The 26,932-nt window shown below is 46.5% G+C and overlaps 1 protein-coding gene across 1 annotated transcript in view; it reads right to left on the bottom strand.

Moving 5' to 3' along the window:
• Positions 1-23,451, bottom strand: part of SRGAP1 (SLIT-ROBO Rho GTPase activating protein 1) — a 150,864-nt gene extending 127,413 nt beyond the window's left edge. The window contains exon 1 of the mRNA XM_068400485.1: positions 23,223-23,451. Within this exon, the coding sequence (XP_068256586.1) occupies positions 23,223-23,289 (67 nt within the window). The 5' untranslated portion in view covers positions 23,290-23,451. The remainder of the gene's footprint in view (positions 1-23,222) is intronic.
• Between the last annotated feature and the right edge of the window lie 3,481 nt (positions 23,452-26,932).

Below are 26,932 nucleotides of genomic sequence, written 5' to 3'. Positions count from 1 at the left end.
ATTAAGAAACCCTTCAAGCTACTACATATTATTCCTTAAAGGTCCCAGTTTTATAATTTATTGCACACTAGCAATTTGCTGAGGCTGTGCAGAAGGTTATGGACTTCAAGACCTCAGCAACATAGAGCAATGTACACCCCAGAACAGACCAGAATGCTTTACTGTCATTCTTCGTGTTTAAAGGAAATGCTGCATTGTATTTAGATCATACAAATTAAGCACAAAGATGAGTAAGGGATGAACGCAATTACAATGCATGTACAGACCTAAAACCAAAATATGATAACACTATAAACATTGCTATTAATGTTACATTGCAGTAAAGGTATTTCCTGTATGAAAAATTAAAATGAGCAAGAAAACCCCAAACTAAACCACTGAATAAGTTGAAAAATATTTCCTTAAAATATCTTGACTCAGATGCCCAGCGATGTGGAGAAGGGGAATCTTACTTTAAGAGCTTCCCAAGTTAAAATTACTGGTATATTGTAAACTCAGCACTTAACTTTGTAAACAGATGTGCTTCTTCCAAACTTCCTCCAACCCATCCATTGTTTTATTTATTTATCTGATTTAATGCAAGTTTCTCCTACACAAAGCAAAAAAGAATGCACTTGAAACTCCTGTCCTAATTAAAGGTTTCTTTGTTCTATTATGAACCTTACTTGACTGCTCAATACTATCGCCCAGAAGAACAATACATATTTAAATATCTAATGCCCACAAGGGAAGAGACTCCATTCGGAGCTCTGCAGTAACTATAACAAACTGGCTTGGGGACAAAATACTATTAGAAAATATGCATTAATCTAAACTTTCTTCCTAACACTGCACACCCTGTACCTACGTCTCTTTACATTTCTAACATTTTGTGCACTTACAGTCATGTGCAGCTGCCTCCTGTACCAGCTCATGAGGTTTGAACTGTGGAAAGGGTGGAAGTAGAGACCATTAAGAGAGAGAGTTATTCAGAATTAGGTACAGTCTCAGAACACATCAAATTTGCACTACCACCCATGGAGACTTCTGCAAACAAAAGGGACCTCCACAAATAGCTGCATTTCTCAGAAACTCTAGCCCTGGTAATCAGTGGCAAGACACATAAGACAGCAGCTTTCAGACAGGCTATAGATTTTGCACTCAAAGATAAAAGTGACCAACAACCTCATGCCACTCAAAATAAATGCAAAACTTACTTTTCCAGCTCAGCTTTTTTGTAGGCAACCTGCAGACATGAGCCTGTAGCTAACTGAGCTATTTTCCTGCAGAGTGATAAAGAAGCACGAGACCAACATCACTTGTAAATTCCATAGGTGATGGCCACTGAACATGACAGTGTCAAGCTTCTGAACATCTAGTTAGAAATATGCAGATGTCTGTTGAAATGGTGGTGTTCAGTTCTGTTTGCAGGCATAATATAATCTAAGAGGCTCCCAAGGGAAATGCCTTACAGCTACTCATTCATCTCTTGACCAAGCATATTACCTTCCCAAACTTTCCAAGTACGATCACGATACAGGCAAGTGTGCATACAGTAACGGGACAGCATCTGCAACCAGTCCCAAGCCATACGATGTGGTGCACACATACCCTAATTATATGGCATGCATGTCAGGTCACAAGACAACAGCATACACAGTCACAACAGAAGGAGGGCATGTAGGGAGTGAGGAAGTAGGGCAGAAAGCAAGACCTTAGTCACACCAAAAAAAAATTATCATTGTGATAATAACTTGGCCCACAGCTCGCCCCAAAATCCTACCTGGAGCAGCTCTCTGGATGGAGGTGATTCTGATAAACTGGGTCTGGTCTATGGTCCACGGGTTGGCTATGTTTGTTCAAGGCTACAGAGTATCATCATTATGGATTCAGGGACTTGCATTAAAAGTAAAAAAAAAAAACCAACACTACTTTCTGGTTAGTGCTCTGTATTTTGTACACACATGGACACACACAATGCTCAGCAACACTATCATGTTACCAAAGTACTTTTTCTGAGACAATGTTTCAGGAAATAGCATGCTGCATCTGTAAAGCAATTCAGCAAACTTCTTTGAAATACGAACTCAAAGCTTTTTAATATTAGCACAACTTTTGCTCATGGGGCAAAAATTATTCTAGTTCAATCTTCTATGGAACCTTCATTCTGTCAATATTGCAATTTCACAGCTAAACATATTAATAGGGTCATAAATATTCAGATTATGTAATAAAGACAGTGAAAGCAGCTGATAAAATGCTGTTAACATTCATTTACAGCAGCTGGGAAGGCCCTGCCAAATGTTGCTTTACATAACAGGTCGTGACGCTCTGACTGCATTAAGCTTTCTGATCACTCTTCCTTTATCTGCTATGATTCAGAACACAATACGAGACAGTGCAGACTAACCAATGGATTTAGAAGCCCTTTCAAGCACACCAACATTTCAAAGGTTTAAAAGATTAAAATATCAAAGAGAGCCTTGTGGTTACCATGTTTGTGCTTTTGCATTTTGTAGTGCAGACCTGACAGTGACATTCACATCATTTATCTGCATTAGCTCCACAATTCAGTGCCTCTGATAAATCTTAAAAGTGAGTTTATTTTATTGTACCATGCTTCAGTTAAGCTATATGCAAAAAAGGAAAACAACATTCAATAAATTGAAAACATCTCCACTACAGTTTTCACAAGGCATTTTGAGCACTACTGAAACATTCTGTAATGTATGCATAATCCTGTCTGCAACCTACATTAATTTTATCTTTAGTGTTGCATCTGAATCAGGAGACAGTTCTTGCTTTGCTTCAGTATATTCTGCATTACATTTCCTTTGTTTCAGTACAGTCTCTGCTACACTTAAGAAGTCAGGATTCCCAAAGCATGGGTCAGATCCTACAAGCTCTCAGGCAAGCATCAGTCAGGCATGTGGACTGTGGGACTAGGTCAGAATGTTTTACTGTAAAACCCGATGACTCACAGTTTGATTCATTTGTTTTGCATATTTCCATGCCAAAATTAAGCCAAATCCTGCAGACGTTTATGGAGATTAGTAGCCCTAGGAAGGTTAAGAGCTCTGATGCGGTCAATAAATTTGTGTGTAAAGTAAACAAGGCTGTACATAACAGGATACACACAGCAGCTACTATACTGCTTGTAAAAGCAATACCACTTCACTCATCCCTCCAGCCCTGCATTCGTTAGCAACTATTCAGAGCACTGAATACATTACAAAGCCTAATGCTTTAAATGACTGAAATTTTACAGCAGTGGGTCTCAAGCTTTTCCTGTAGCCAAGACTCACTAGAGAGAATTGACATGTCTATACGCAACTGAGGAGTTTCAGCAGCACGTACCAGCTCTGGCTCCACCTCATCCATGTGGGGCACTGCTTCAGCAACGCCCACCTCACCACCTGGGAAACTGCAAGCTAAAGTGACGGAGACCTGACTAATTACCACGTGTTGGTAAAAATCTTAGCCATTACAGGAAAAATAAAATTCTCAAAGGGAAACACCAGTTTCATCAATACTCATTCAGCATTGTGAAGTCTGCATCAAATTACAAGAAATTCAGTACTTGGTTTTTGATTTGAGTAAGGCTACTTTCAGTCACTTCTGGAGACTCTCGTCAGTGCATTCAATCACCTGAAATTAAGATCTCTCTTCACTTTAAATTAAGTGTTCTTGCCCAGGTTAGAGCAGAGTCTTGTCCCAGACTTGCAGAAAGAGAGACCGAAAGCGTTTTTTTCCACTAAGTCAGGTCTATTTGCACAAGAACTACAGAAGAGGTATGTCTTCCCAAAATCACAGACTCTTGAGATGAGATTCAAAGGGGTAATTCCAAGGTTATAAACACACTGTAATAGGAATAATGACCCATATGATCCTAATAACAGCTCTGAAACCCCACTGCACAATACAATGTGCAAGTTGTAACTTAAAATTCTTTCTTTCAGGGCATCTTGCAAATAGACCTACAAGCAAGGTTCCTCAACTAGAGGTACTTACCATCGCTAATCCCATGATCTCACATACTACTGATATTTTATGAACTGAGAAAAAAGTAATCACAGAGAGGTTATCTAAAAAAAAAAAAAAGTATTTGGAATTAAATTTACTTTCAAATATCCTAACACAAGCAATGCTAAGGGGGAAAAAAAAGCCACATATGCTCTGCAAGTCAGATGTTACAACTGAGAAAACAGATTACATATAAATACTTAGGGAACTGAAGTTTCTATTAAGTCTCCACATATATTCTATCAATCTCCCCATTTACAGTATCTTTAATAAGCTCATAGCATCCTCTTATCCAATAGGAACTGCTACTGCCTCAGGATGCATTAGCTATTCATTTAATACAACAGTCAATTACAATTTAAAAAAAAAATAAATGAATAGCTAGATAAATTACTGGGTAACTGACTGGAGTGCAGGACAGAACTCGGAACAAATTGTTCTTTCCAACACAAAATATGCCAGTACACAAATTCAGAAACATACCTGAAGGGTCTTCTTAAATCTCCTTTTTAAATTAAGTTGAAAAGAATTCGGACATTTCCATCATTTCTATCTTCTTGCCTGATTCTAAGCTATGGTACTTTGCATACAGCTGTTCAAACAACCTGACTTCACCACACGCAGCTGAAGTAGTACAAGTGAAAAATAGGCATGTTAATACACTCAAGTAAAGCCCAACCTCTACAAGTACCTTGGCTTGTCAAAGTACTGTCTACTGCACCAAAACAGTTCTGCAAAGGAAATAACCTGATCAACTGCCATGACTGATAAAGAGTTCTTCAGGTTTCCTTCTTCTTACAGCTATATTAATGCACTGTAACCATTCACCTCTAGTCACTAAACCCCAAAACGTTCACTGTTATTTGACTAACAACTGCAGGCTTGCCTCAGTAATATTTGCAGACCCATTCCCCTTCTTTTCTCCTTAAACATCAGTTGAGGTAATTTTTCCATCCTCCAAAAAAAACCCAAATCCTCTCTTCACAGATATGAAATAAGTCAGGAATATTTGCAGAGTAAGTTTCTGGTGGCTGCAATGAAAGCTGTTTGTGAATCTGCAACTCAGGCAACTGCAGAGCAGAACTGCCATGGGAGAGAGGACTGAACATGCCCTGTGAAGGGAGCGCTGCAGGAAGAGTCACAGAATCACAGAATCAACCAGGTTGGAAGAGACCTCTGGGATCATCGAGTCCAACCATTGCCCTGACACCACCATGTCAACTAGACCATGGCACTAAGTGCCATGTCCAGTCTTTTTTTAAACACATCAAGAGATGGTGACTCCATCACCTCCCTGGGCAGCCCGTTCCAATGTCTAATGACCCTTTCTGAGAAGAAATTCTTCCTAATGTCCAACCTGAACCTTCCCTGGCGAAGCTTGAGGCTGTGTCCTCTTGTCCTATCGCTAGTTGCCCGGGAGAAGAGGCCAACTCCCACTCCACTACAACCTCCCTTCAGGTAGCTGTAGACTGCAATAAGGTCACCTCTGAGCCTCCTCTTCTCCAGGCTAAACAACCCCAGCTCCCTCAGCCGTTCCTCGTAGGTCAGACCCTCCAGACCCTTCACCAGCTTGGTCGCCCTCCTCTGGACTCGCTCCAACACCTCAATGTCTTTCTTGAAGTGCGGGGCCCAGAACTGGACACAGTATTCAAGGTGCGGCCTCACCAGTGCCGAGTACAGATGGATGATCACTTCCCTAGACTGGCTGGCTACACTATTCCTAATAGAGGCCAGGATGCCATTGGCCTTCTTGGCCACCTGGGCACACTGCTGGCTCATGTTTAGCCGCCTGTCGATCAGCACCCCCAGGTCTCTTTCCACCGGGCCGCTTTCTAACCACTCTTCCCCCAGCCTGTAGTGCTGTATGGGGTTGTTGTAGCTGAAGTGTAAGACCCGGCACTTGTTCTTGTTGAACCTCATGCCGTTGCTCTCGGCCCATCTATCTAACCTGTCCAGATCCCTCTGTAGGGCCTTCCTAGCCTCCAGCAGATCGACACTGCCACCCAGCTTGGTGTCATCTGCAAATTTGCTGAGGGTGCACTCAATCCCTACGTCTAGATCATCTATAAAGATATTGAACAGCACCGGTCCCAGAACTGAGCCCTGGGGAACACTGCTAGTGACCGGCAGACAGTTGGACTTTGCCCCATTCACCACCACTCTCTGGGCTCGGCCATCCAGCCAGTTTTTAACCCATTGAAGAGTCCACCCATCCAAGCCCCGGGCAGCCAGTTTGTCTAGGAGGATGCTGTGGGAGACAGTGTCGAATGCCTTACTGAAGTCTAGATAGACTACATCCACAGCCCTGCCCTCATCTACTAAGCGGGTCACTTTATCATAGAAGGAGTCATTGGAGCAAAGGTTCATTCAAACAAACATTCATTTGTAAACCTTTCAAATAACTCTGGACAAACAGTTTTTTGTCAATTGTCTGCAAAACTAAAGACACTCTGCCAGAAATTGCCTTAAATGCTGGCAGGGCATTAAGATTAAAAATCAATACAAAGGAAAGGGTTGGATTTTTTTCTGTGTACTGTATGACCACATGCAATGAATAAATAAGGCATCCTCTGAATAATTCCCCCTCCAGATTAATAAAGTAAGTATTCTTAATTTACAACGGTCACACAAATATCTCAATCCTACAGCCCTCCTCCTTTTCTATTTCTTTAAAAAAGAAGTAGAACAGGAACACACGCTTGCTGGAACACATACTGAGAGCCGTATCTCTCAAGTGACTGCTCTAACTACCAGGCAATGGATTCATAATCACCCTGTAAATAATTAAATATTCATTAAGTCTGGGAAAAAGCAGGATAGCTTCAACAAACAAGAAAACAGGGAGACTTGTCCCAGAAGACTGTTCCCTAGTTCTCAGAGCAACCACTTGCAAGGTAGAAGAGCTGGATTCGAGACTTAATTTTGAGTAAGATAAGGGTAGCAAGGTGTGAAACCAGACTCCTCATGCAAATGCTCTGATCACTAGGAAGGATGCACTGATCAGATTCCTAACGCCGCAATTCCATACATATTTCCACATGGCTCACCAAAAGAAGCTAACATTTTTACGTCTTCTTTGGTGGCAACTCAGATGACATCAGCATGGATGGGGCCGGAACTTATCTCTTGCCTCTACCAGCTGGAGGCAAGGCAGCTTCTGGTCTATAAATAAGGGAACAATGTTAGTGAGATGCTGTGTTTCACATTATAACTCCTGTAAACAGTCTGCAGAATAAACATGTAGGCCAGTGTATGCAGTCACATAAACATACCCATAGACACCTCTGAAGTGAGACAGCAGCCAAAGGGGAACTAAACATGGCATCTGAAAGGCAAACACAGGAACTAGAGTTCTTTTATGGATTTAATCCCATGGGATATTTTTCACCCTAAGCCTCTTTGAGCCCATATGGAAGAGTGTAAAAACTCCTCAGTTGTAGTCTGAAAGTCTGTTCTCTCAGGCCTGAGCAGGGACCTCCCTCGTTACACAGAGGCCACCCTACAACCATCAGGGAATGACACAGTGCTATACCGAACTGGCTGGCAGGCCACCAGCAAGGCGTGCACTTGGTTATCTCCCTGAACAGTCCCTCTGCCAACCCATCCCCTCTCACCAGTAACCCACTACTTTGCTAGTCAGGGTGGTACATATTGTAGGAATTACACTTCAACTCTTATTTTCATTGATTTTGCCCTTTTGATATGAAAAAGGGGGGGTTTTTTGCTCAGCATTAAAAAACCAGTTATCAGAGATCGTCCAGAAAAGTTTCCCAGCGATGGTCTGAAAGACAGGCAAAAGCTGCTAAGCAGGTTTTACACACATCAGCTACTTGGTCTTTGGTGGTCAGAGTATCCTTTCTCTTTCACCAGTACTACATGCCTTATTGCAGCCTAGTGCAACATACATGTATTTCACCAGATTTTTTTAGACATAAAAGCAGTCTCATAAGGAAAAGATGCTCCAGTTTTCTCTATGTAGGTACAGTCAGCCAAAGCCACCCATAATTCAGTATTCACTTCCCCTTGTGCTGCTATGTCAGCAGGTAGAAGCAGCACTGGAGCCCTGCTCAAATACAGACTTTTTTTTCTTGTCCACAGTTTAGCCATTAACATTTTCATATTTTTCTTTACTTAAAGTACCAGAGACATCTCCACAAGACAACATATTGTGCCTCCCTAAGGTACCTTTATTCTGAATGGTTATCGTGATAACGCAGTAAAATCTTGGCAGAAACCACCTGAAGCAGGAAGAAGTCTCAAAGGATCACAGAATCACAGAATGTTAGGGATTGGAAGGGACCTCGAAAGATCATCTAGTCCAATCCCCCTGCCGGAGCAGGGTTGCCTAGACCATATCACACAGGAACGCGTCCAGGCGGGTTTTGAATGTCTCCAGAGAAGGAGACTCCACAACCTCTCTGGGCAGCCTGTTCCAGTGTTCGGTCACCCTCACCGTAAAGAAGTTTTTCCTCATATTTATGTGGAACCTCCTGTGTTCCAGCTTGCACCCATTGCCCCTTGTCCTGTCAAGGGATGTCACTGAGAAGAGCCTGGCTCCATCCTCATGACACTTGCCCTTTACATATTTATAAACATTAATGAGGTCACCCCTCAGTCTCCTCTTCTCTAAGCTAAAGAGACCCAGCTCCCTCAGCCTCTCCTCATAAGGGAGATGTTCCACTCCCTTAATCATCTTCGTGGCTCTGCGCTGGACTCTCTCTAGCAGTTCCCTGTCCTTCTTGAACTGAGGGGCCCAGAACTGGACACAATACTCCAGATGCGGCCTCACCAGGGCAGAGTAGAGGGGGAGGAGAACCTCTCTTGACCTGCTAACCACACCCCTTCTAATACACCCCAGGATGCCATTGGCCTTCTTGGCCACAAGGGCACACTGCTGGCTCATGGTCATCCTGCTGTCCACTAGGACCCCCAGGTCCCTTTCCCCTACGCTGGTCTCCAACAGGTCTGCCCCCAACTTGTACTGGTACATGGGGTTGTTCTTACCCAGATGCAGGACTCTACACTTGCCCTTGTTATATTTCATCAAATTTCTCCCCGCCCAACTCTCCAGCCTGTCCAGGTCTCTCTGAATGGCTGCGCAGCCTTCCGGCACATCAGTCACTCCTCCCAGTTTTGTGTCATCAGCGAACTTGCTGACAGCGCACTCTATTCCCTCATCCAAGTCATTAATGAATATATTGAATAGTGCTGGTCCCAGTACCGACCCTTGAGGGACTCCGCTAGACACAGGCCTCCAACTGGACTCTGTCCCGCTGACCACTACTCTCTGGCTTCTTTCCTTCAGCCAGTTCACAATCCACCTCACTACCCGATCATCCAGACCACACTTCCCCAGTTTAGCTGCGAGGATGCTGTGGGAGACCGTGTGAAACGCTTTACTGAAATCGAGATAGACCACATCCACAGCTTTACCATCATCTATCCACCGGGTTACGTCCTCATAAAAGGCTCTCAATTTGGTTAAGCATGACTTCCCGTTGGTGAAGCCATGCTGAGTGCCCCTAATGATCCCCCTATCCTTGATGTGCCTAGAGACAGCACCAAGGACAAGTTGTTCCATCACCTTTCTGGGGATGGAGGTGAGGCTGACCAGTCTATACTTACCCGGGTCCTCCTTCTTGCTCTTTTTGAAGACTGGAGTGACATTCGCTTTCCTCCAGTCCTCAGGCACCTCTCCCGTTGCCCACGACTTAGCAAAGATGATGGACAGTGGCCTAGCAATGACTTCCGCCAGCTCCCTCAGCACCCGCGGGTGCATCCCATCAGGGCCCATGGATTTATGGACGTCCAGATTGCTTAATTGGTCCCTGACCCAGCCCTCATCTACCAAGACAGATTCCTCCTCTATCCTGACTTCTTCTGGGGCCTCAGGGGTCCGGGGCTCCTCAGGACAGCCTCCAGCAGTATAGACAGAGGCAAAGAAGGCATTCAGTAACTCCGCCTTCTTTTTATCCTCTGTCTCCAGGGCACCCACCTCATTCATCAGTGGGCCTACATTGCCTCTAGTGTTGGCTTTACCTGCAATGTATTTGAAGAAGCCCTTTCTATTGTCCTTGACCTCTCTTGCAAGGTTTAATTCCAAGGAGGCCTTAGCTTTCCTAATTGCCTCCCTACATCCTCTGACAACAGACTTATATTCCTCCCAAGTGGCCAGCCCCTCCTTCCATGATCTGTACACCCTCTTCTTCCACTTGAGTTTGCCCAGCACTTCCCTGTTTAACCATGCAGGTCTCCTGGTACCCTTCCTTGACTTCCTACCTGCTGGGATGCTCTGATCTTGAGCTTGGAAGAAGCAGTCCTTGAATGCTAACCAACTATCTTGGGCCCCCTTACCTTCTAGTACCCTGTCCCATGGGATTTCCCCTAGCAATTGCTTGAAAAGGCCAAAGTTGGCCCTCCTGAAGTTCAGGGTTGTGATTCTGCTAGCTATTCTGTTCCTGCCACATGAGATCCTGAACTCTACCATCTCATGGTCGCTACAACCAAGGCTGCCCTCAACCTTCACCTCTTCAACCAGACCCTCCTTGTTAGCAAGGATCAGATCCAGCAGCGCCCCTCTCCTAGTTGGCTCATCCACCATTTGCATCAGAAAGTTATCATCAATGCACTGGAGGAACCTCCTGGACTGAGGATGGCTGGCTGAGTAGGCCTCCCAGCAAATATCAGGGTAGTTGAAATCCCCCACGACAACCAGGCCCTGTAATTGTGAGACTGCTCTCAGCTGCCTGTAGAAGGCCTCATCACCCTCCTCATCCTGATCTGGTAGCCTGTAATAGACACCCACAACAGTATCACCCCTGCCAGCCTGCCCCTTAATTTGCATCCACAAACTCTCAACTCGCTCCTAATCTGCCCCTGGACAGAACTCAATACATTCTAGCTGCTCACTCACATAAAGAGCAACTCCACCACCTCTCCTTAGCAGCCTGTCTTTCCTGAACAGGACATAGCCATCCATGACCACATTCCAGTCATGCGAGGCGTCCCACCAAGTCTCTGTGATTGCCACTAGATCATAGCCCCCCGACCGAACATGGATTTCCAGCTCCTCCTGTTTATTCCCCATGCTGTGCGCATTGGTGTACAGGCATTTCAGGGAGCAAGCTGGGCACACCGATTTCACCCTAGGGGGATGGGAGGCCTCCTGGTCTACCTCAACACTAGAGCGTTGCCCCAGTGGTGCAAGCCCAGCTACAACCCCATCCCCCTTCGAATCTAGTTTAAAGCTCTCCGAATGAGCCCTGCTAATTCCTGTCCCAGAACCCTTTTGCCCCTACGACATAAACCCTTCCCATGTATTACCGTCACGCCTGGTGTCTTATAAAACCAGCTATTATCAAAGAACCCAAAGCCCTGCCTGTAGCACCAGTCTTGCAGCCAGGCATCAATAGAGACAATCCTACTATTCCATCCCACGTCATCACCTGAAAATGGAAGGAGGGAGGAGAAAACAACTTGTGCCCCAGACTCTTTCACCAGCCGTCCTAGGGCCTTGTGGTCTTTCTTCATCCCCCTCAGACTATGGGATGCAGCTTCTTCCCCACCTGTCTGGAAGATCAGCAGGGGGTAGTAGTCTGTGGCCTTCACCAGGCTGGGGAGTTTCCTGGTGATATCCCTGATTCGGGCTCCAGGCAGGCTGCAGACCTCCCTGTGATGGGGGTCAGCTCTGTATATTGGGCCCTCAGATCCCTTTAGGAAGGAGTCTCCAACCACTAAAACTCTTCTCTTCTTCCTTGTGGAGGAGGTAGCTATAGGCCTGTCAGGTTTTTCTGACTGTGGTGGGACCTCTGATATAGGTTGCCTCTCCACCACATCCCCATTGGATGGTTGGAGGAAAAATAAAACCCCCAATTCTCACACCCCATAACCTCTCAGGCCCAACAGAAACCTTAAAAAGTAACATTTTATTCCACATTCCCAATTCATAGGTTCTGGCTTAAACAAGTTTGTTGATAGAGAGCTGTTTGTCTAGACTCCAGTGAAGGTCAATAACTTCGGTCAAGTACACGGAAAAGGATGGTTCAAGACGCTCCTGGCTGCTTGTTTCTCAATAAGACCATACAATCAAGTTTGTGAGGGGTAGTGTATTCCACCATCCCACATCTGAAGTTAAAGACAGCAGAGGGAGCACTGCTTAAGAAGCACAGGATTTGACCCACAACTACATCATGACATCCGAAGTGGCTGGCAATTAAAAGATTACAATACAGTCGACGATAATCCGATGAGCTCAGCTGCAGATGCACACAGACTGCTCACAGCATGCTGCTGGGGAAGAAGCGATGCTGGGCACGCACGACAGCACTCAGTGCCGCGAAGCTCCTCTGCAGCAACCCGCGAGGAGAGGAGCCACCAGTAAGTGGGGGACCTGCTACCTGCACTGGGCTCCCTCATCTCTTCTGCACAGGTGACCTCCTCTCATTCTGTACTTGGTTGTGACCTGTACTTGGATGTCTCCCACAGCATCCTCGCAGCTAAATGGAGGAAGTGTGGTCTGGATGATCGGGTAGTGAGGTGGATTGTGAACTGGCTGAAGGAAAGAAGCCAGAGAGTAGTGGTCAGTGGGACAGAGTCCAGTTGGAGGTCTGTGTCTAGCGGAGTCCCTCAAGGATCGGTTCTGGGACCAGTTCTATTCAATATATTCATTAATGACTTGGATGAGGGAATAGAGTGCGCTGTCAGCAAGTTCGCTGATGACACAAAACTGGGAGGAGTGGCTGATGTGCCGGAAGGCTGTGCAGCCATTCAGAGAGACCTGGACAGGCTGGAGAGTTGGGCGGGGAGAAATTTAATGAAATATAACAAGGGCAAGTGTAGAGTCCTGCATCTGGGCAAGAACAACCCCATGTACCAGTACAAGTTGGGGGCAGACCTGTTGGAGACCAGCGTAGGGGAAAGGGACCTGGGGGTCCTAGTGGACAACAGGATGACCATGAGCCAGCAGTGTGCCCTTGTGGCCAAGAAGGCCAATGGCATCCTGGGGTGTATTAGAAGGGGTGTGGTTAGCAGGTCAAGAGAGGTTCTCCTCCCCCTCTACTCTGCCCTGGTGAGGCCGCATCTGGAGTATTGTGTCCAGTTCTGGGCCCCTCAGTTCAAGAAGGACAGGGAACTGCTAGAGAGAGTCCAGCACAGAGCCACGAAGATGATTAAGGGAGTGGAACATCTCCCTTACGAGGAGAGGCTGAGGGAGCTGGGTCTCTTTAGCTTAGAGAAGAGGAGACTGAGGGGTGACCTCATTAATGTTTATAAATATGTAAAGGGCAAGTGTCATGAGGATGGAGCCAGGCTCTTCTCAGTGACATCCCTTGACAGGACAAGGGGCAATGGGTGCAAGCTGGAACACAGGAGGTTCCACTTAAATTTGAGGAAAAACTTCTTTACGGTGAGGGTGACCGAACACTGGAACAGGCTGCCCAGAGAGGTTGTGGAGTCTCCTTCTCTGGAGACATTCAAAACCCGCCTGGACGCGTTCCTGTGTGATATGGTCTAGGCAATCCTGCCCCGGCAGGGGGATTGGACTAGATGATCTTTCGAGGTCCCTTCCAATCCCTAACATTCTGTGATTCTGTGATTCTGTGACTTCAGTGCAAGGGCATCTGAGGAGATTGATGCTTTTCTTCTATTTTCTGTCATGACATTAAGAATCTCACTAATTTTATGCACTGTTACTTGGAAATTAGGAAGGCACAAATACATGAAGGCAGCCTCAAAAAAAGGCACATAATGCACACAACCGTATTACATTGGGTCTTAACCTCAAGTAGTCTGTTGGGCAGCAAGGACAGCATAGTTGTCCAGTTCTCAAATTTAAATCAGGTTCTTAACTTAAATCAAGTTCTTAAACATACCAGTTATCCCTTTGCAACACAAAACAAACAAGCTAGCTTTCCAATTACACAGCTGGTTCTTCATGGAGCTGATATTATTTATGCCAAGAATGCAGAGACAACAATCTGCCACAGACACAAGTCACCTATGAACAGGAGTTTATATACTTTCATTTCTACTAATCATCAAGTTAATGATGTGTAAGAGTAAGAGCATGCTGTGCTGTCTAAACACTTGTAACAACCTTGGTGTGTTAAGTATCCTATAAGGGTGAGAACTTTTTTCTTTTTAGTGTACCTTTTGAATGCCTGCATAAACACTGTCAAAGGAATAAGAGTAAGTTTATGCCTATCAACTTAGTTGCAGCGTGCTTTGGTACAGAGGCTTGTATTGCGGTGCGTCTAGCAAGCAAGGACAACAATGACTAGAGGCACTAGACAGCTGTCTGACACAGTACCCTGAACTACCAGCAATATAAAACTTTAAGGAAAGGGACTGTGTGGATCATCAAGTCCAGTCTGCTGTTACCACAGGCAATCCTATCTTATAATCTTTCCTAAAAGATTATTTACTGGACACTTGACATCTTCAAAAAAAAAAGTTATTGTCTAAATGCTAAAGTTGGGGGGTTTTGTCCAGCAGAAAAAGCAGAATAATAGATTTTCTTGTTCTAGAATACAAAAAAAATGAACGACTTGTAATCCTTTCGATTTCTCTATTACTTTCTAAAACAATAGCTTAATTGTTCAGTTAGAAAGTTTCAGTTCAGATGCCCGCTCATCTTGGTACTGAAAGAACACTTATTTTATCTTGCCTCTGACCTAACGCTTTAGATTTTTTTTAAGGGAAGAGAGGATAAACAGAGTCAGAGGGGAAGAGCGGAGGACAGCAAGGCTTGAAAGAAGACAGGTTGTTGAAAGAGCAGAGCCATACAAGAGCTATTACTGAATCCTATTAGACTTCTGCTGTACTCTGTACTTTGTAAACATGAGCAGATTCCTCTGATTTTCAGGAAGCGGATACTCTGGAACTGGCTAGAACAGCAGAGACTAGTTTCTTTTACCGTATGAAAGAACGTGCATTGGAAAGTGAAAGGGGATCAGCACATCTCCTTATTTAGTTTAACACACAGAGCAAAGCCAAAAGTGCGTACCACTCCACTTCTGATACCTTGCAAGAAACAAGTCAAAGCAGCATCTTGAAGACTCCTGACACAAGAAGCACCAACAAACTGCTAGCAGATCCTACATGCAGAGTAATTCAGATGAGTAAGCACTGAGTCAGTTAAGGAGTCTGGACAGTCCACTTACATGAATCTGCACTAGTCAGTTACGTTTCCCACAACAGTTAATTATGTAAAGTGTTACAATCATTACTTCCTGGAAGTCATCATCCGGTAAGCCAGCTGCATTTGCTTTTTATTCCAAATATAGTTAACAAGAAATACTACACCATAAGTGTTCTAATTATATTTTTTGTAACTTCTATTTCACAATAAAAAAAAAATTTTCTCTAGTATATTTTGACAATGTTTTGGTCAATATGTTAACACAGCTCTCTTGCTTGCTTGTCAGCACTTCTACATCTATAATAGGAAGTCTCAGGAGGTTGCAACTGAAACTCAAACAGGTTTTATCGGTCAATAATAGATAATGTAACAAAGTTAATAGGGATATTCTAACTGATGAATCCATGATCACATTTCCAAGCAAGTTCTACTGAAACTTTTTCTAGAAAAGTGATAGACAAAGAAAAGGTTTTTTCCCTTCTCACCACTCTGTAATTAAAAGCAACCCCTCAGATGCTATGATCAAGGTAGATGCAGATCAAGTATGCACACACCTTCACAGGGACTTCATTAAAACCATATCAACTGCACTGTCCTGCACTGCATAGAGTTAGAAGTTAATGACACAAGTCATCCTTAACTCATTTCACATATATGATTGTTACAGAGTCAAATCATAAAGCATACATCTTCTCCACAGCATTTTCTGAGAGCATTTAATGGTTTTGCTGGTGTTTGTTTCCTACAGGTTTTTCTGACATAGGAGGCTGGGAGCTTTTCTTGCCCAAATGTTTCAAGTGAAAGACTATGAAGAGCATCTTCTCTTCCTACCTGCAACACCTACCTCATTAACATGCACCTAGAGCTGAGGTTATTTTATTGTGCCAACCATTAAATAAAACAAGCGTTTTCTCCTTCTAGAGAAGACAAACTGTTCAGTATAACGTTTGCATTCACTGACCAGCAGAGAATAATACGAAGTCATGGCCATGCCCATATACAATCCAGTTCTTGGAAAGAGAACATTAGATTTGCTTGGGGTTATTTCCAAAATATTCTTCATTTTCCATAATGAGATTGCATCTCAATCTCAGGATTTATCAAATGGTCACCTCCAGGTAAAATCCAGGTTTCCACTGGGTTGTATGATGCAAGATTGAATACTGCATCTTGAAATTCATCCAAGTATGTGCCTGAGAAATAGCGACATGAACAGAGGAGAGGGAAGGGGCTATCAAAGAGATTTTTCTTGTTCAGTTACTAAGCTGTAGCTAACAGAAAATGGCTTAGGAATACCAGCATTTTGCCTGGACAAGATGGGTTAGTGGGCAGAGCATAGGTAAAACGTAATACACCACCTTTAGCCTACCAGGTGGCTATAACCAGCTTGTGACACACTTCTCTGTCTACCAGAAGATAACTTTCACAAGCTGCTGAAAACAGTAGATTCCTGAGGAAATGGTACCTCAGGATTACCGCTCCCATTACAACAGATCAAAGTGAATTGTTTGTCTCAGAGCACTCCCACAGGACCAAGCCACCACACAAACTGCCCCAACAGCCTGCAGTTGTTTAAGTCTTGGAAACAAAGGAAAAAAAGCAGTGATAGCCAACTCCTTTGGATTTGGTGCCAGATATAGTCTTGGTAATGCAAAACACATGCAGCAAGCAGTCTTCCTGTGCAGACAGCTCTGCCTCTTAGATGGTCTCATGCTCTCAGCAATGGCCCTCTGTGCTTCATCCCAAGTATCTGCTACTGCACAGCCCACCAGCCTCATCCGTGTTAGTGGTACACAAGCAGCAATGCCAGCCATTGCACCTTCAACCACTGCCTCCAGTTTTCAGCTGCTGCTCTTCCTCTGCGTGCATGCATACATGCATGCATACATACCCCCACGATCTCTCGAACCTCAGGGTATTTGGCACGGTGCCCAAGAGACAAGAAGCGGGGAAGGAAAAGAAATAAAGTAAATTCAGGCAGAACAGGCTATTCATGACTCGCAGCTCCTGAACTGACCAGCACAGAGCAAGACCAGCCAGCCTTGCCTTGGAGATGGCCAGCACTTCATCGGATCAGCCCAGATAACTCAGAGCAGAGAGCACAGAGAGGTCCCAGGTCAGTAACTGGCAAGGTGGGAGAAGCCAGGCACAGAGGAAACGCTGCCACGAGACTAAAACCTGCAGGAAGCAGAGGGGCACATGCAGGGCGCAAGGAGCCCCGGTTCACGTTTAGACTAATCACTCACACACAAAAACAAACCCCCCACACTCCAAAGCCTATTTTGCTCCGTGAAAGCCGAGCAATAAGAGTAGATTAGACTCTAAGAGGGATTAATACAAGTTAAGGTAGCACTAATTTCCGCTGGGGAGACCAGAAAGGTTAGACGTGGGATCGTGTGACAGCTAGATGTAGGGGCTTGGAAAAGAGGTAAAGGGGAAAAGAAGCACCATTGACACCTGCCTTGCTCCATTTGTGCTCTGCTCCACGTCCAGCCCTGTCCAAAACAGATCAGACGTGCTGCACTGTCAAGTCATGGTCAGTGATTTCTAATAGGCTGTGTAATGGTCAGCAGGGGATTTCTTATCCAGTCTCAACAGCACTGACCCACTTTTTTCCAGTGCTACCATCCATCACTTCTGACTGACAAGCAGACCAATTTTCACAAAAGGCAAAACCTAACCCAAGCGAAGTTTGAGGCAGAAAATGAGATGAAATTTGGATCTCATTCTGTCTTACTGCAGCCATTTCAAAGATATAAGTTTAATTTTATTAGCAACTAGGACTTCAGTTCATAAAAAAGCGACCAATAAAAGATAATGGCAGGAAATTAAATGAACCTTAGCATGATTTAGAGCCTTGCTCTGCAACAGTGAAACTGCACGGAAAGTATGTTTGAAAAGGAAAAAAAGCCCCAAAGAAGTGATTGTTAGAGGATCCAAACTGCTTCAGAGTCAGAGGCAAATTAAGCTTTCTTAGAGACTAATAAAAAATGTGCAGGTACACAAAAAACGTACACATTTAGTATGCATTATGATTGCCATACTGACAGAAACACTGTCCAGAGAGTCCATTTATTGCTCACCCTTTCATGCGTACTATAGCAATTAGTACTTTATTCACCTTTAAATTCAAGTAAAATAACAAACAGTTTTGCTGCAGTGCTGGGAGACACCAGCTGCAGTGTGTGGTCAAACCAGGAAAAAAACCCCAACCTGTTCAGCTTATGACTGAACAATCTAAACCTGCAGATACCCCTTCCAGCTGCATAGCCAACTACAAACTCATTAACATTTACCTGGACAACTGAAGTTTGTACTCTGAAGGGAAGGATCAGAGAGCAGGAAGAAAGCAGTGGTGGGAAAAGGTAAGGAACTATCCTTCATTAGCTCCTCTCTCAAACAACATGTAACTCCAATTGGAAAAGAGCATGGAGAACAATATCCTTTCTGTATAAGACAGCACTCATTGTGGTCAAGTTCTTTGATCAGAAAAATTTCTACTGAACTGCACTTGATAAACTTGAACTTTGGAAACTGGCATCATTTCATCAGAATTTTTCAAAATAAAACTTGAGAATTCTGGCATCATCCAAGGCACCAAATCTTTCATTACAAAGACTTTTTCAAAATAGTTATCAGATAACTTTTACTAAAACGTCAACCCAATTTGTATTCCAGAACTCAGCCTTTCCTCAGAGAGGCTTCTGTTGTTGTTTTAATTCTAGATTAGTTTAATCTGGAGTAAATTGAAATTGAGTTTCACAAATTAGAATTTTCATTTTCCATAAAAATTAATCAGGCAATGTAATACAGAGTGCCAGCAAATTGTTCCTGGTGGAAAACAGGAGGATTTTGGTTGGAAAAAGTCCATGCAAATATTGATCTTAGGGAATTGTCTCCCTTCACAAAGTCACTTTTGGGCTTATATTTTAAAAGCAACTTATTTCCACTCAGTCACTTCCTACTGGAAAATGAAGGTGGAAAAAGGAAGCATCCGAGTAGCTCTTCCCTCAGTCCTTTTCAGTTGGAGATGCAGTTGTGCAGCAAGGCCAAGAGACAAACTCAAAAAATCCTCAACAGTTCAAACCATATGGAGGATCTCACTGAATAGACAGACCCAGATAACTGGTCAGCACAATACTTACCTATTTGAAGCACATTTCTCCTGTGCATGGAAGGCCAGTTACAAGTCTTAAGAAGATAAACATGCCAGTTTAACACTTGAATCATCTGAAAGCTATTGAGCAGCATCCCCGATCCTCTGCTACTACTACATCTTTCTTCTCCAGAGGGATAAATTTCTGAAGTGAGCCAGGTATTCCAGATCTCACTAGCTCACCCTTCATCATACCTGAAATACCCACACTAACATCAGAGGATGCTCTAGTATTTCTTCGCTACCGTGATTGCTCAGTAACTTCATCAACAGACACTACTTTATGTTATCAACAGTACCAAGGAGAACTGGTCCTCAGAATACAAAAGGTAGGATAATAATAGGCTACTATAGTCAATTGAGCTTTGAGTTAAGGAATGCTGTGTATAAATCTAAGTAGGGTCATGTGTCAGAAAGTTAAAACTCAGCTCCTAACTATACCACCAGTCTGTTGCTCATTTAAACAGGATTCCCTCCACTTTCTATCTCTAGTCTTACCCCCCACCCCAGCTGCAAGGTTTGTAGGAAACCTACCTCTAATGACTTCAGAGGGCCTATAAAATTATCACATTCTTCAGGAAACGCACATACAATTAGTAGTCTGGACTGTCAGGGGTATTTTAAGCAATTTTACTCAGTAATCCAATACAGTCTGCAGAAAGTCTACAAGGCACATTGCCCAGGCCATTTTAACAATAATATAAATTGTTCCTTGGAACTGTCAAAATGTTCTTGAATAAACAAGCTCTTGATGCCTTTCCTAAAGCTTTTGAATTAGAAAGTGAGACATTGCTGAGAAGTAGGTGCTTCAGCAAAATTAGCAAGTAACAAGGTCATATTGAAACTGAAGTGTATCAAGGTAGCTCACTTCCAACAAGTAATAGTGACAGAACCAAGCAACACTTCCCACTTGCCTTTAAGTCTACAAATTAAGGTACCTAAGTCATCATAATATCCTTACATGCCCCAAAACAATGGGTATAGGTATCCATCTAGACAGATCTAACTTCAGTATTAAGACATCCTTAAGAAATATCCTTCTGCTTTCTATATGATGTGCAGGGAAGTGAACACAATTCCCTTACTGCTACAGTTGTGATAGTTCTTGACAGAAGTTAGCCTGAAGAACAGGGATGTTGCAAAAAAATGTGCAATAAGATGTTCTGCCCAAGAGGTCAGAAGTACCTTGTCCACTTCAGCTTGACAAACAGGTAACATTTGCAGGCTTTCTACTGTTCCTGTATGACCTGCACAAAAGCAACAGCCAATCTACTGATATTGCTAAAAGTCCAAGGAGAAGATGTCAGTTTACACCACCCAGGAACCAGGCAGAACAATTAACATTTGTTACTGCTTCCTATTTGAGCAGTTAAGAGCAGAAAAGCTATGTGAAGAATGGCACTGTTAAATCCTCATTTCCAAATATGGCACCATATACATACCCTACAGGCCATGTACATTAGAGGGCCCTCTTTCTTCAGTATCAATATTCGGACATCTTACAACAGGATTTACAGCTGCACACATCAGTGGTATGGTTTCTGAACCACTAACACTGGTGTTCAGCATGCTGGGCTCAATGCAATCTCCTCACAAGGTAAGGGATGCATGTGGCGTTACACTCCTTTGCACACGCCTGTCCAGAGGACCTCAAATGGCCAGTTTGCTGCCAAATTGTCCAGATCCTTCAGGTAACTAAACATGTCAGCAGTGAAAAATCAGTTAGCCATTGCAAACACCAGAAATCGTAAGCAGCAAAAGCGTTTGGGCCACACCCTTTCTCCTACCCAAATGCATGAATTCCAGGTAGTATAATAGGGACCTGCATTTCCTGCAGTTATATTCACTTAAACCTACCTTGCTGGCTAATTAGGACTGATTCCTTAGTCCTGGACCCTACAATATCAAAAAGATTTTCAAGCTATCACACAATGGCATCATTACTTTGTTATAGTATCACTGAGCTAGCATCCAGCAGAATTATGTCTTAGTACATTCAGTTCTTCCCACCTGAAATACAATTGTAGCGATACTGGTTAAAGAAAAAGAAGCTCTGGCTACAATTTCCAGCCCAGCATACTTTTTCAAACAGCTGCTAATCAACAATTCAAGCGAGGCAGTCGGGACCAGACACATCACAGACCACCACAAAGGAGCTAAAGCAAGTCAAAATATGTTTAAGCTAAGCTATGTTTACAAATGCCATCTCTCTCTGCAATTATGATCGGGGACCATGACACCAAGGAGCCACGTTATCAGAGATGCTTGCTACCTTCATCTTTGTTGTTTATGAAATGATCAGATATATATAGCTGAAGGGCATGGTATTTTTTCTTCATTATTCAAAAGAAAAAGAACGGTTTATACAGCAACTGGCTCTAGTTAATAAAGGCTGAGCCCATAACAATTGTGTTAGGAGGAGGCAAAGAGCAGCCTGCACACTCTGCAAAGAGCTTAAGATCTCGAACATTTTTTCTGTTCAGTGATCAAGACAAATCTCCACCATCTCCACAGAGAGGAAGAAGCACCAATCCTCCAAGGGCTCAATGGCAGTGAATCCACCAGCTACACAAAAGCTGTCTCAGCCCTGCCCATTTCAAACAGACACTGGAAGCATGGCCTACCTGCTAGCTCAGAGAAGACCCCTCACTGCCCACCTATCTGTCACGTCTCTAATTTTAAGCCTAAATCCCTTACTGGACCCAAAAAAACTTTCATTGGTGACAGGTATTTTTCACAAAAAGTTAAGCTTAGGAAGCAGAAAACTCAAAAACTACCTCTTTCCTTTTAAGAGGAAAAAAGAACAACGAAACCCCAAGAATTGTCTTGAAAATTTGGTCTCGCAGGATCAAGTAAGAGGAAAAAATAATGTGCAATTACAGAAAGTCAACAAATCTTTGAACAGCTGAGGAGTGCTTCCTCCCACATCATTTCAGACACCTCACTCTGAAGGTCCCCAGCCCTTGCCTGTGTGGGGCAAGAGAGCTCCCGAAGCCCACAGACCTGCGTGGGGACATGCTCCGTCTGCGGGCAGCATCAAGGAGGGTCCAACTCCAGGAACATAAAGAGCACACCCACATCATTTTAATAGACAGAGTTCAGGTGTCACATAGCTTTTTAAACGTTGCATTTCAGGCTCGCGTCCAAGCTTGGAGTTATTGCAATTTGTGTATTATGCAATATATTCCCCGACAGCACCCATAATAAAAGGGTGTGCACCAAGAGACCCACACCCCACCGCCTATGCCACTACTTTCCCATCCTCTGTTCCACCCAAGACACTGGCAGAGGGGAAAACGCTATGCGAGGAGAGGAAACCCGAGGGTGTGGAAGTGCTGGTGGCTCAAGCCAGGGTCTGCCAGCGCTGTCCTTGGCACAATAGTTGGATGCGATACAGCCGGGCGATGCGAGGCTGAAATACTTCCTGGGATGGCTGAAAGGGCTCATTCAATAGTCAAGGATAATTCTTTATTAGCCATCTTCCACAGCCCAACAGAGAAACTACAGCCCTGAGGGGAGGGTGGGGGACCCCAGCCATGTGCCTTAAGAAAGGGGCTCGGCTTACTATTGTCTCTCGCTTCAGTTTAACTGCCAAGCCTTTTTTTTTTTTATTCCCCCCCCGCCCCAGTCCTACCGAAGTCGGTGGAGGAAGGGAAGGTGCTCCGCCGGGGCCGGGCAGCGGACAACCGCCGCAGCTGCCGCCCAGCCCCTGCCCCCGCCGGCCCCTCACACAAACCGGCGCCGCTCGGAGCGCGGGGAGGCAGCGCCCGCCGCCCCGAAGTTCAGGCAACAGGGACTGGCCGCCCGGACGGCGGCGGCGGGGCCGGCCTCGACCCGCAGCCCGGGACAGGGGTCCCCCGGCCCGCCGCGGGGGATCTCGCCGCCGCCCCTGAGGCCGGGGAGGCGCCTCCCGCGCCCCGCGCTTACCTTTCACTTGACTTTCATACTCCGCTATAATCTCTTTGTCCTTTTTGAATCTGCTCGGGGTTGACATTATCCACTTGCTTCTTCCGCTTCTCCCCCTTCTCCTTGTTTTAAATTATTAATTATTATTATTTTTCTGGAGGGGCTCCCAAGTTGTGTCAGACGGCCACAAGCCCGAGCGAGCGGGGCGGCGGCGGGCAGCTGGCCCCGCGGGAGCACCGCCGGCACCGGAGGCGGCGAGGCGGCGATCAGACTAACCCCGGCGCGGGCACCATCGCCTCCAGGCACCGCCGCCGGCAGCAACGCGGTCCGCGGCCCGGGGCCGCCGCAGGGCGGGGCGGCGGAGGAACTGCCGCTGGCCGCGGGGCACCCGCTTCCACTAGGCGAGGGCCCGGCGGCTGCGCCCCACCATTGTTATCTCTCCTCACGCACCCGGGAAAGGGGAAGGGAGGGAAGGAGAGGGAGAGGGCGCGGGCGGTGGGCGGGAGGCGGGCGGCTGCGCTCGGTCCGTACGCCAGAGGCACTAGTTACTCCTGTCGCCGCGCTCGCCTGGGTGGGGACTCGAGGCCGGCGCCCCGCCGTGACTAACCCCGGGCGGCAGCGCGGAGGCGCATGTCCCAGCGCCCCAGTCCGAGCAGCGGCCGGCGCAGAGCGACTCCCCCACCGCGCCCTGGAGAGGTGTCTCCGGGAATAAACTTCTCCCCGCCCTCCCGCCACTCTCTCCTCCCTTCCTGCCTCCCCGCCCGCCTCCGCTCCTCTCTCGCCTCGTCCCCGGTGGCGCCCTCTCTGCCTTCCCGCTGCCAGCAGCCGCGGTGGGAGCGCGGCCGCCGCCCACCGCCGCGCCGCGGGCCGGGCCCGCAGGCCCCGCCGGCCGCCTCCCCCGGCCTGCCCCTCAGCGGGAGGCCTAGCAGGCCCGGCGGGCCCGGGCCGGGGCGGGAGGGAAGGGGCCACCGCCTCCGCGGCCCGCAGCGAGCATACGGTGACCGGGTGCCCTCAGGGGACAAGGGTATGAAGCGGCGATGTGGTGACAGAAAGCCCTTGATCCGGCGGGGAAAGTTAAAGCCCTGTGCTGCCGCCACCGCCCAGCTGCACGGGGCGGGGAGAGGACAGAGGGGAGATCTGTCCTTTGGGGACCCCGTTTTGCTCCCCCATTTCTGTGGCGGCAGGGCACGGCTGTGGCGAGCGGGACCCTGGCTGCAGCGGCGTGCCCAGGGACCAGTCCCCAGAGGGGCCAGCGCCATGGTGGCACTGAGGGGAGAGCCGTGTCCCTCAGCACAGCCGGTCTCGCTTCCTCTGTCCTCGCCCTCCTGGTGCTCTCCTTTGGATGCAGCTCGTTCTCTCTCGTGGGCAGGACTGTCAGCACCCCTGTGTAGGGCACTCCCGGAGCTCATGGGGGAAACAAGGAAAACAGGGTGGGAGGCCATCCACAATGCTGCTTCCTTGGAGTGCTGTGTGTGGCACGCGCAGCGGCTGGCCCTGTCAGACGGTCACATTCAATGTCGGCATCAGAAGGATGGACTCCAGCCCAGCGAGCAATAGTGCACAGCTCTCCCTGCGAAGCCGTGGCTGGAAGAAGGTGGTCCAGAAGGGCAGGAAGAGCTGGAGTTGGGAGCATGGGGCAAGGCACTAAGGGGGAGAGATGGCCCAGGTGTGCCCTTCCTCCTGGGTGCCTCCAGCAGCAATGGGACAACCTCCTCCTCTGCCTGCAGAGCTGGCACCTGGCTCAGCCCTTCAGGGCTGCGGTGCATGAGCTGGCTGCCAGCTCTGCAGGCGGAGATGAGGTAGTGCATGCCAGGAGCCCAGCACGGCGGTTCATAGACCCAGTAGCCAGACTTCTCCTAGGTCCTGGGCTCTAAGCTTGAGAGTCACCTGCAAAAGCAGTCAGATGTGACTCAGGTTGAATAACCCCTTTCTCTTTCCCTGTCTGCCCTGAAACTCAGCATTTGCCCAAGAAGAGCTTGCTAAAAAAAAAAAACCATGGAAAAAGCAGACTGATGGACACTGCTGCCTTGTGATGGACAAAGAATGAGGCTGTCATCCATGGGTCAAAGCCAAAAGCCAAACACCAAGGCCACAGCTGCAGACTTCGGGCTGCAGGGAGGTCAGCTCTGAGGAGGTTAAAGGCAGGCAAGGGACATTTTGGAGGCACAGAGGGCTCTGCTGGCACCAAGTATGTCCAGGAGTGCTTAGGCGAAGTTGCAAACTATTCACAAGGAGTTCCCAAAGGTGGCTGCTGTATGATTAGTTTGGTGAAACTAATCCCAGAGATCCTGTCCTGGACAGCTGGTCCTAAACACCACCAGGAGCTGACCCTTCAGGACAAACAGGATTGAATGGTGGGATCATCTGCTGCTGGGAAAGTTCAAGCTGGCTACCCAGTAATTTGTGTGGATTAGAGCTTTAGTGCTATGGGGACCTGGCCGTCAGAGGGAAATGGCACAATTACTGTACACATACTGACATTCTTGCTTGTGTTTCTATTTATTTCTTATAAATATATTGCCTTAGCATTGCAGTCGCTCGCTTCCACACCTCTGCATTTCAGCAGTAAATGTACATCTGTCCTTTGCGGTTCCTCTTTCAGTTTCATCAGGTACTATGCTCTCCCCTGCTACAGGATTGGGGTAACAGGGTTCCTGTTCTCTTTTCCCTCTTCATTTGTTGATCTCTAGAATACTATTATGTCTTTTCCTCTTGCTCTTCCAGCACAATTTCTCTCCAGGGCTGATCCCAATTCAGATCACCTAAAGCAATCTTAGTACTGGAGGTGATTGTCTGAAGCCAATTTAACTCCAAGCTGAATGGTCAAATTACATCCCCTGAATAAGAAGCCCTGCCTCAAAAGAGCAGTCATCTTGGTAATCCCACCCCACTCTGATTTTCATCTCGGCCTTTGGTGCTCATGTCTTGCTTCCTGGCTATTCCAGTCCATCTGTTAAGCTGGGGGCAGGCTGATTTACAAGACAGTGGGCCTTGTTCCTGGGGGACATGGGGCGCTAGCTGGAGATTCGCTGTGAGTCTTGCCTGGTCTTGCAGAGCACAGTGTTTTCACAGCTGGTGAGGACAGAGAATGGTGGTCAAGTCCCCTCATGCCCTGGGTGAGGCTATGCAAACTGGCACCTCCGGCCAGGCCAGTCCCCATCTCCCTTGCCCAGGAGCTGGGCATGCAAGCCATGCCCAAGGTGTGGTTGGAGGTGGACATGAAGTATCTGCCTCCTCTCCTGGGGGCTGAAGGACACAGCCCCCTCTTGCCACTGAGCCTACACTGGGAAATACTGTCCAGATCTTTCTTCCCAGGAGAAGGGTGCAGAGGGGGGCTGAACACCCGTGCCTATGCCACCCCTTCTCCCTGTGCTAGATGCTGCAGCCAGAAGATGAGCCTGGCTCCGCAGAGCCAGACTGGAGGCTGCAGAGGGAGCATTTCTGTTTCTCTGCAAAAGCAGCTGCTGGTGAAGATGCAGAAACCATCTTCTGGCTTTGGAGATTGATCTTCCTGCATTCAGCCGCTTGGCTCAGGGCTACATGTCCATGGCAGGACCACCAACCAAGGACGGACCTGTGTCCTAGCAGGCTTGAGTGTGCCAGGCTCAGAGCTGCACAGATTCTGGATCTCTGAGTTAGGGCTGGCCTCCAGGACAACCAGGATTGAGCTGGCTGAGAAATCTGATTTCCCCCCCCATGCCCCCGGCCCCACCCTTCTTTAGGGATTGGCA

The sequence above is a fragment of the Nyctibius grandis genome, chromosome 5, assembly GCF_013368605.1.
Source record: "Nyctibius grandis isolate bNycGra1 chromosome 5, bNycGra1.pri, whole genome shotgun sequence".
Lineage (NCBI taxonomy): Eukaryota > Metazoa > Chordata > Aves > Nyctibiiformes > Nyctibiidae > Nyctibius > Nyctibius grandis.
The sequence above is the reverse complement of the archived record's forward strand: the minus strand, read 5'-3'. Positions and strand labels throughout refer to the sequence as shown.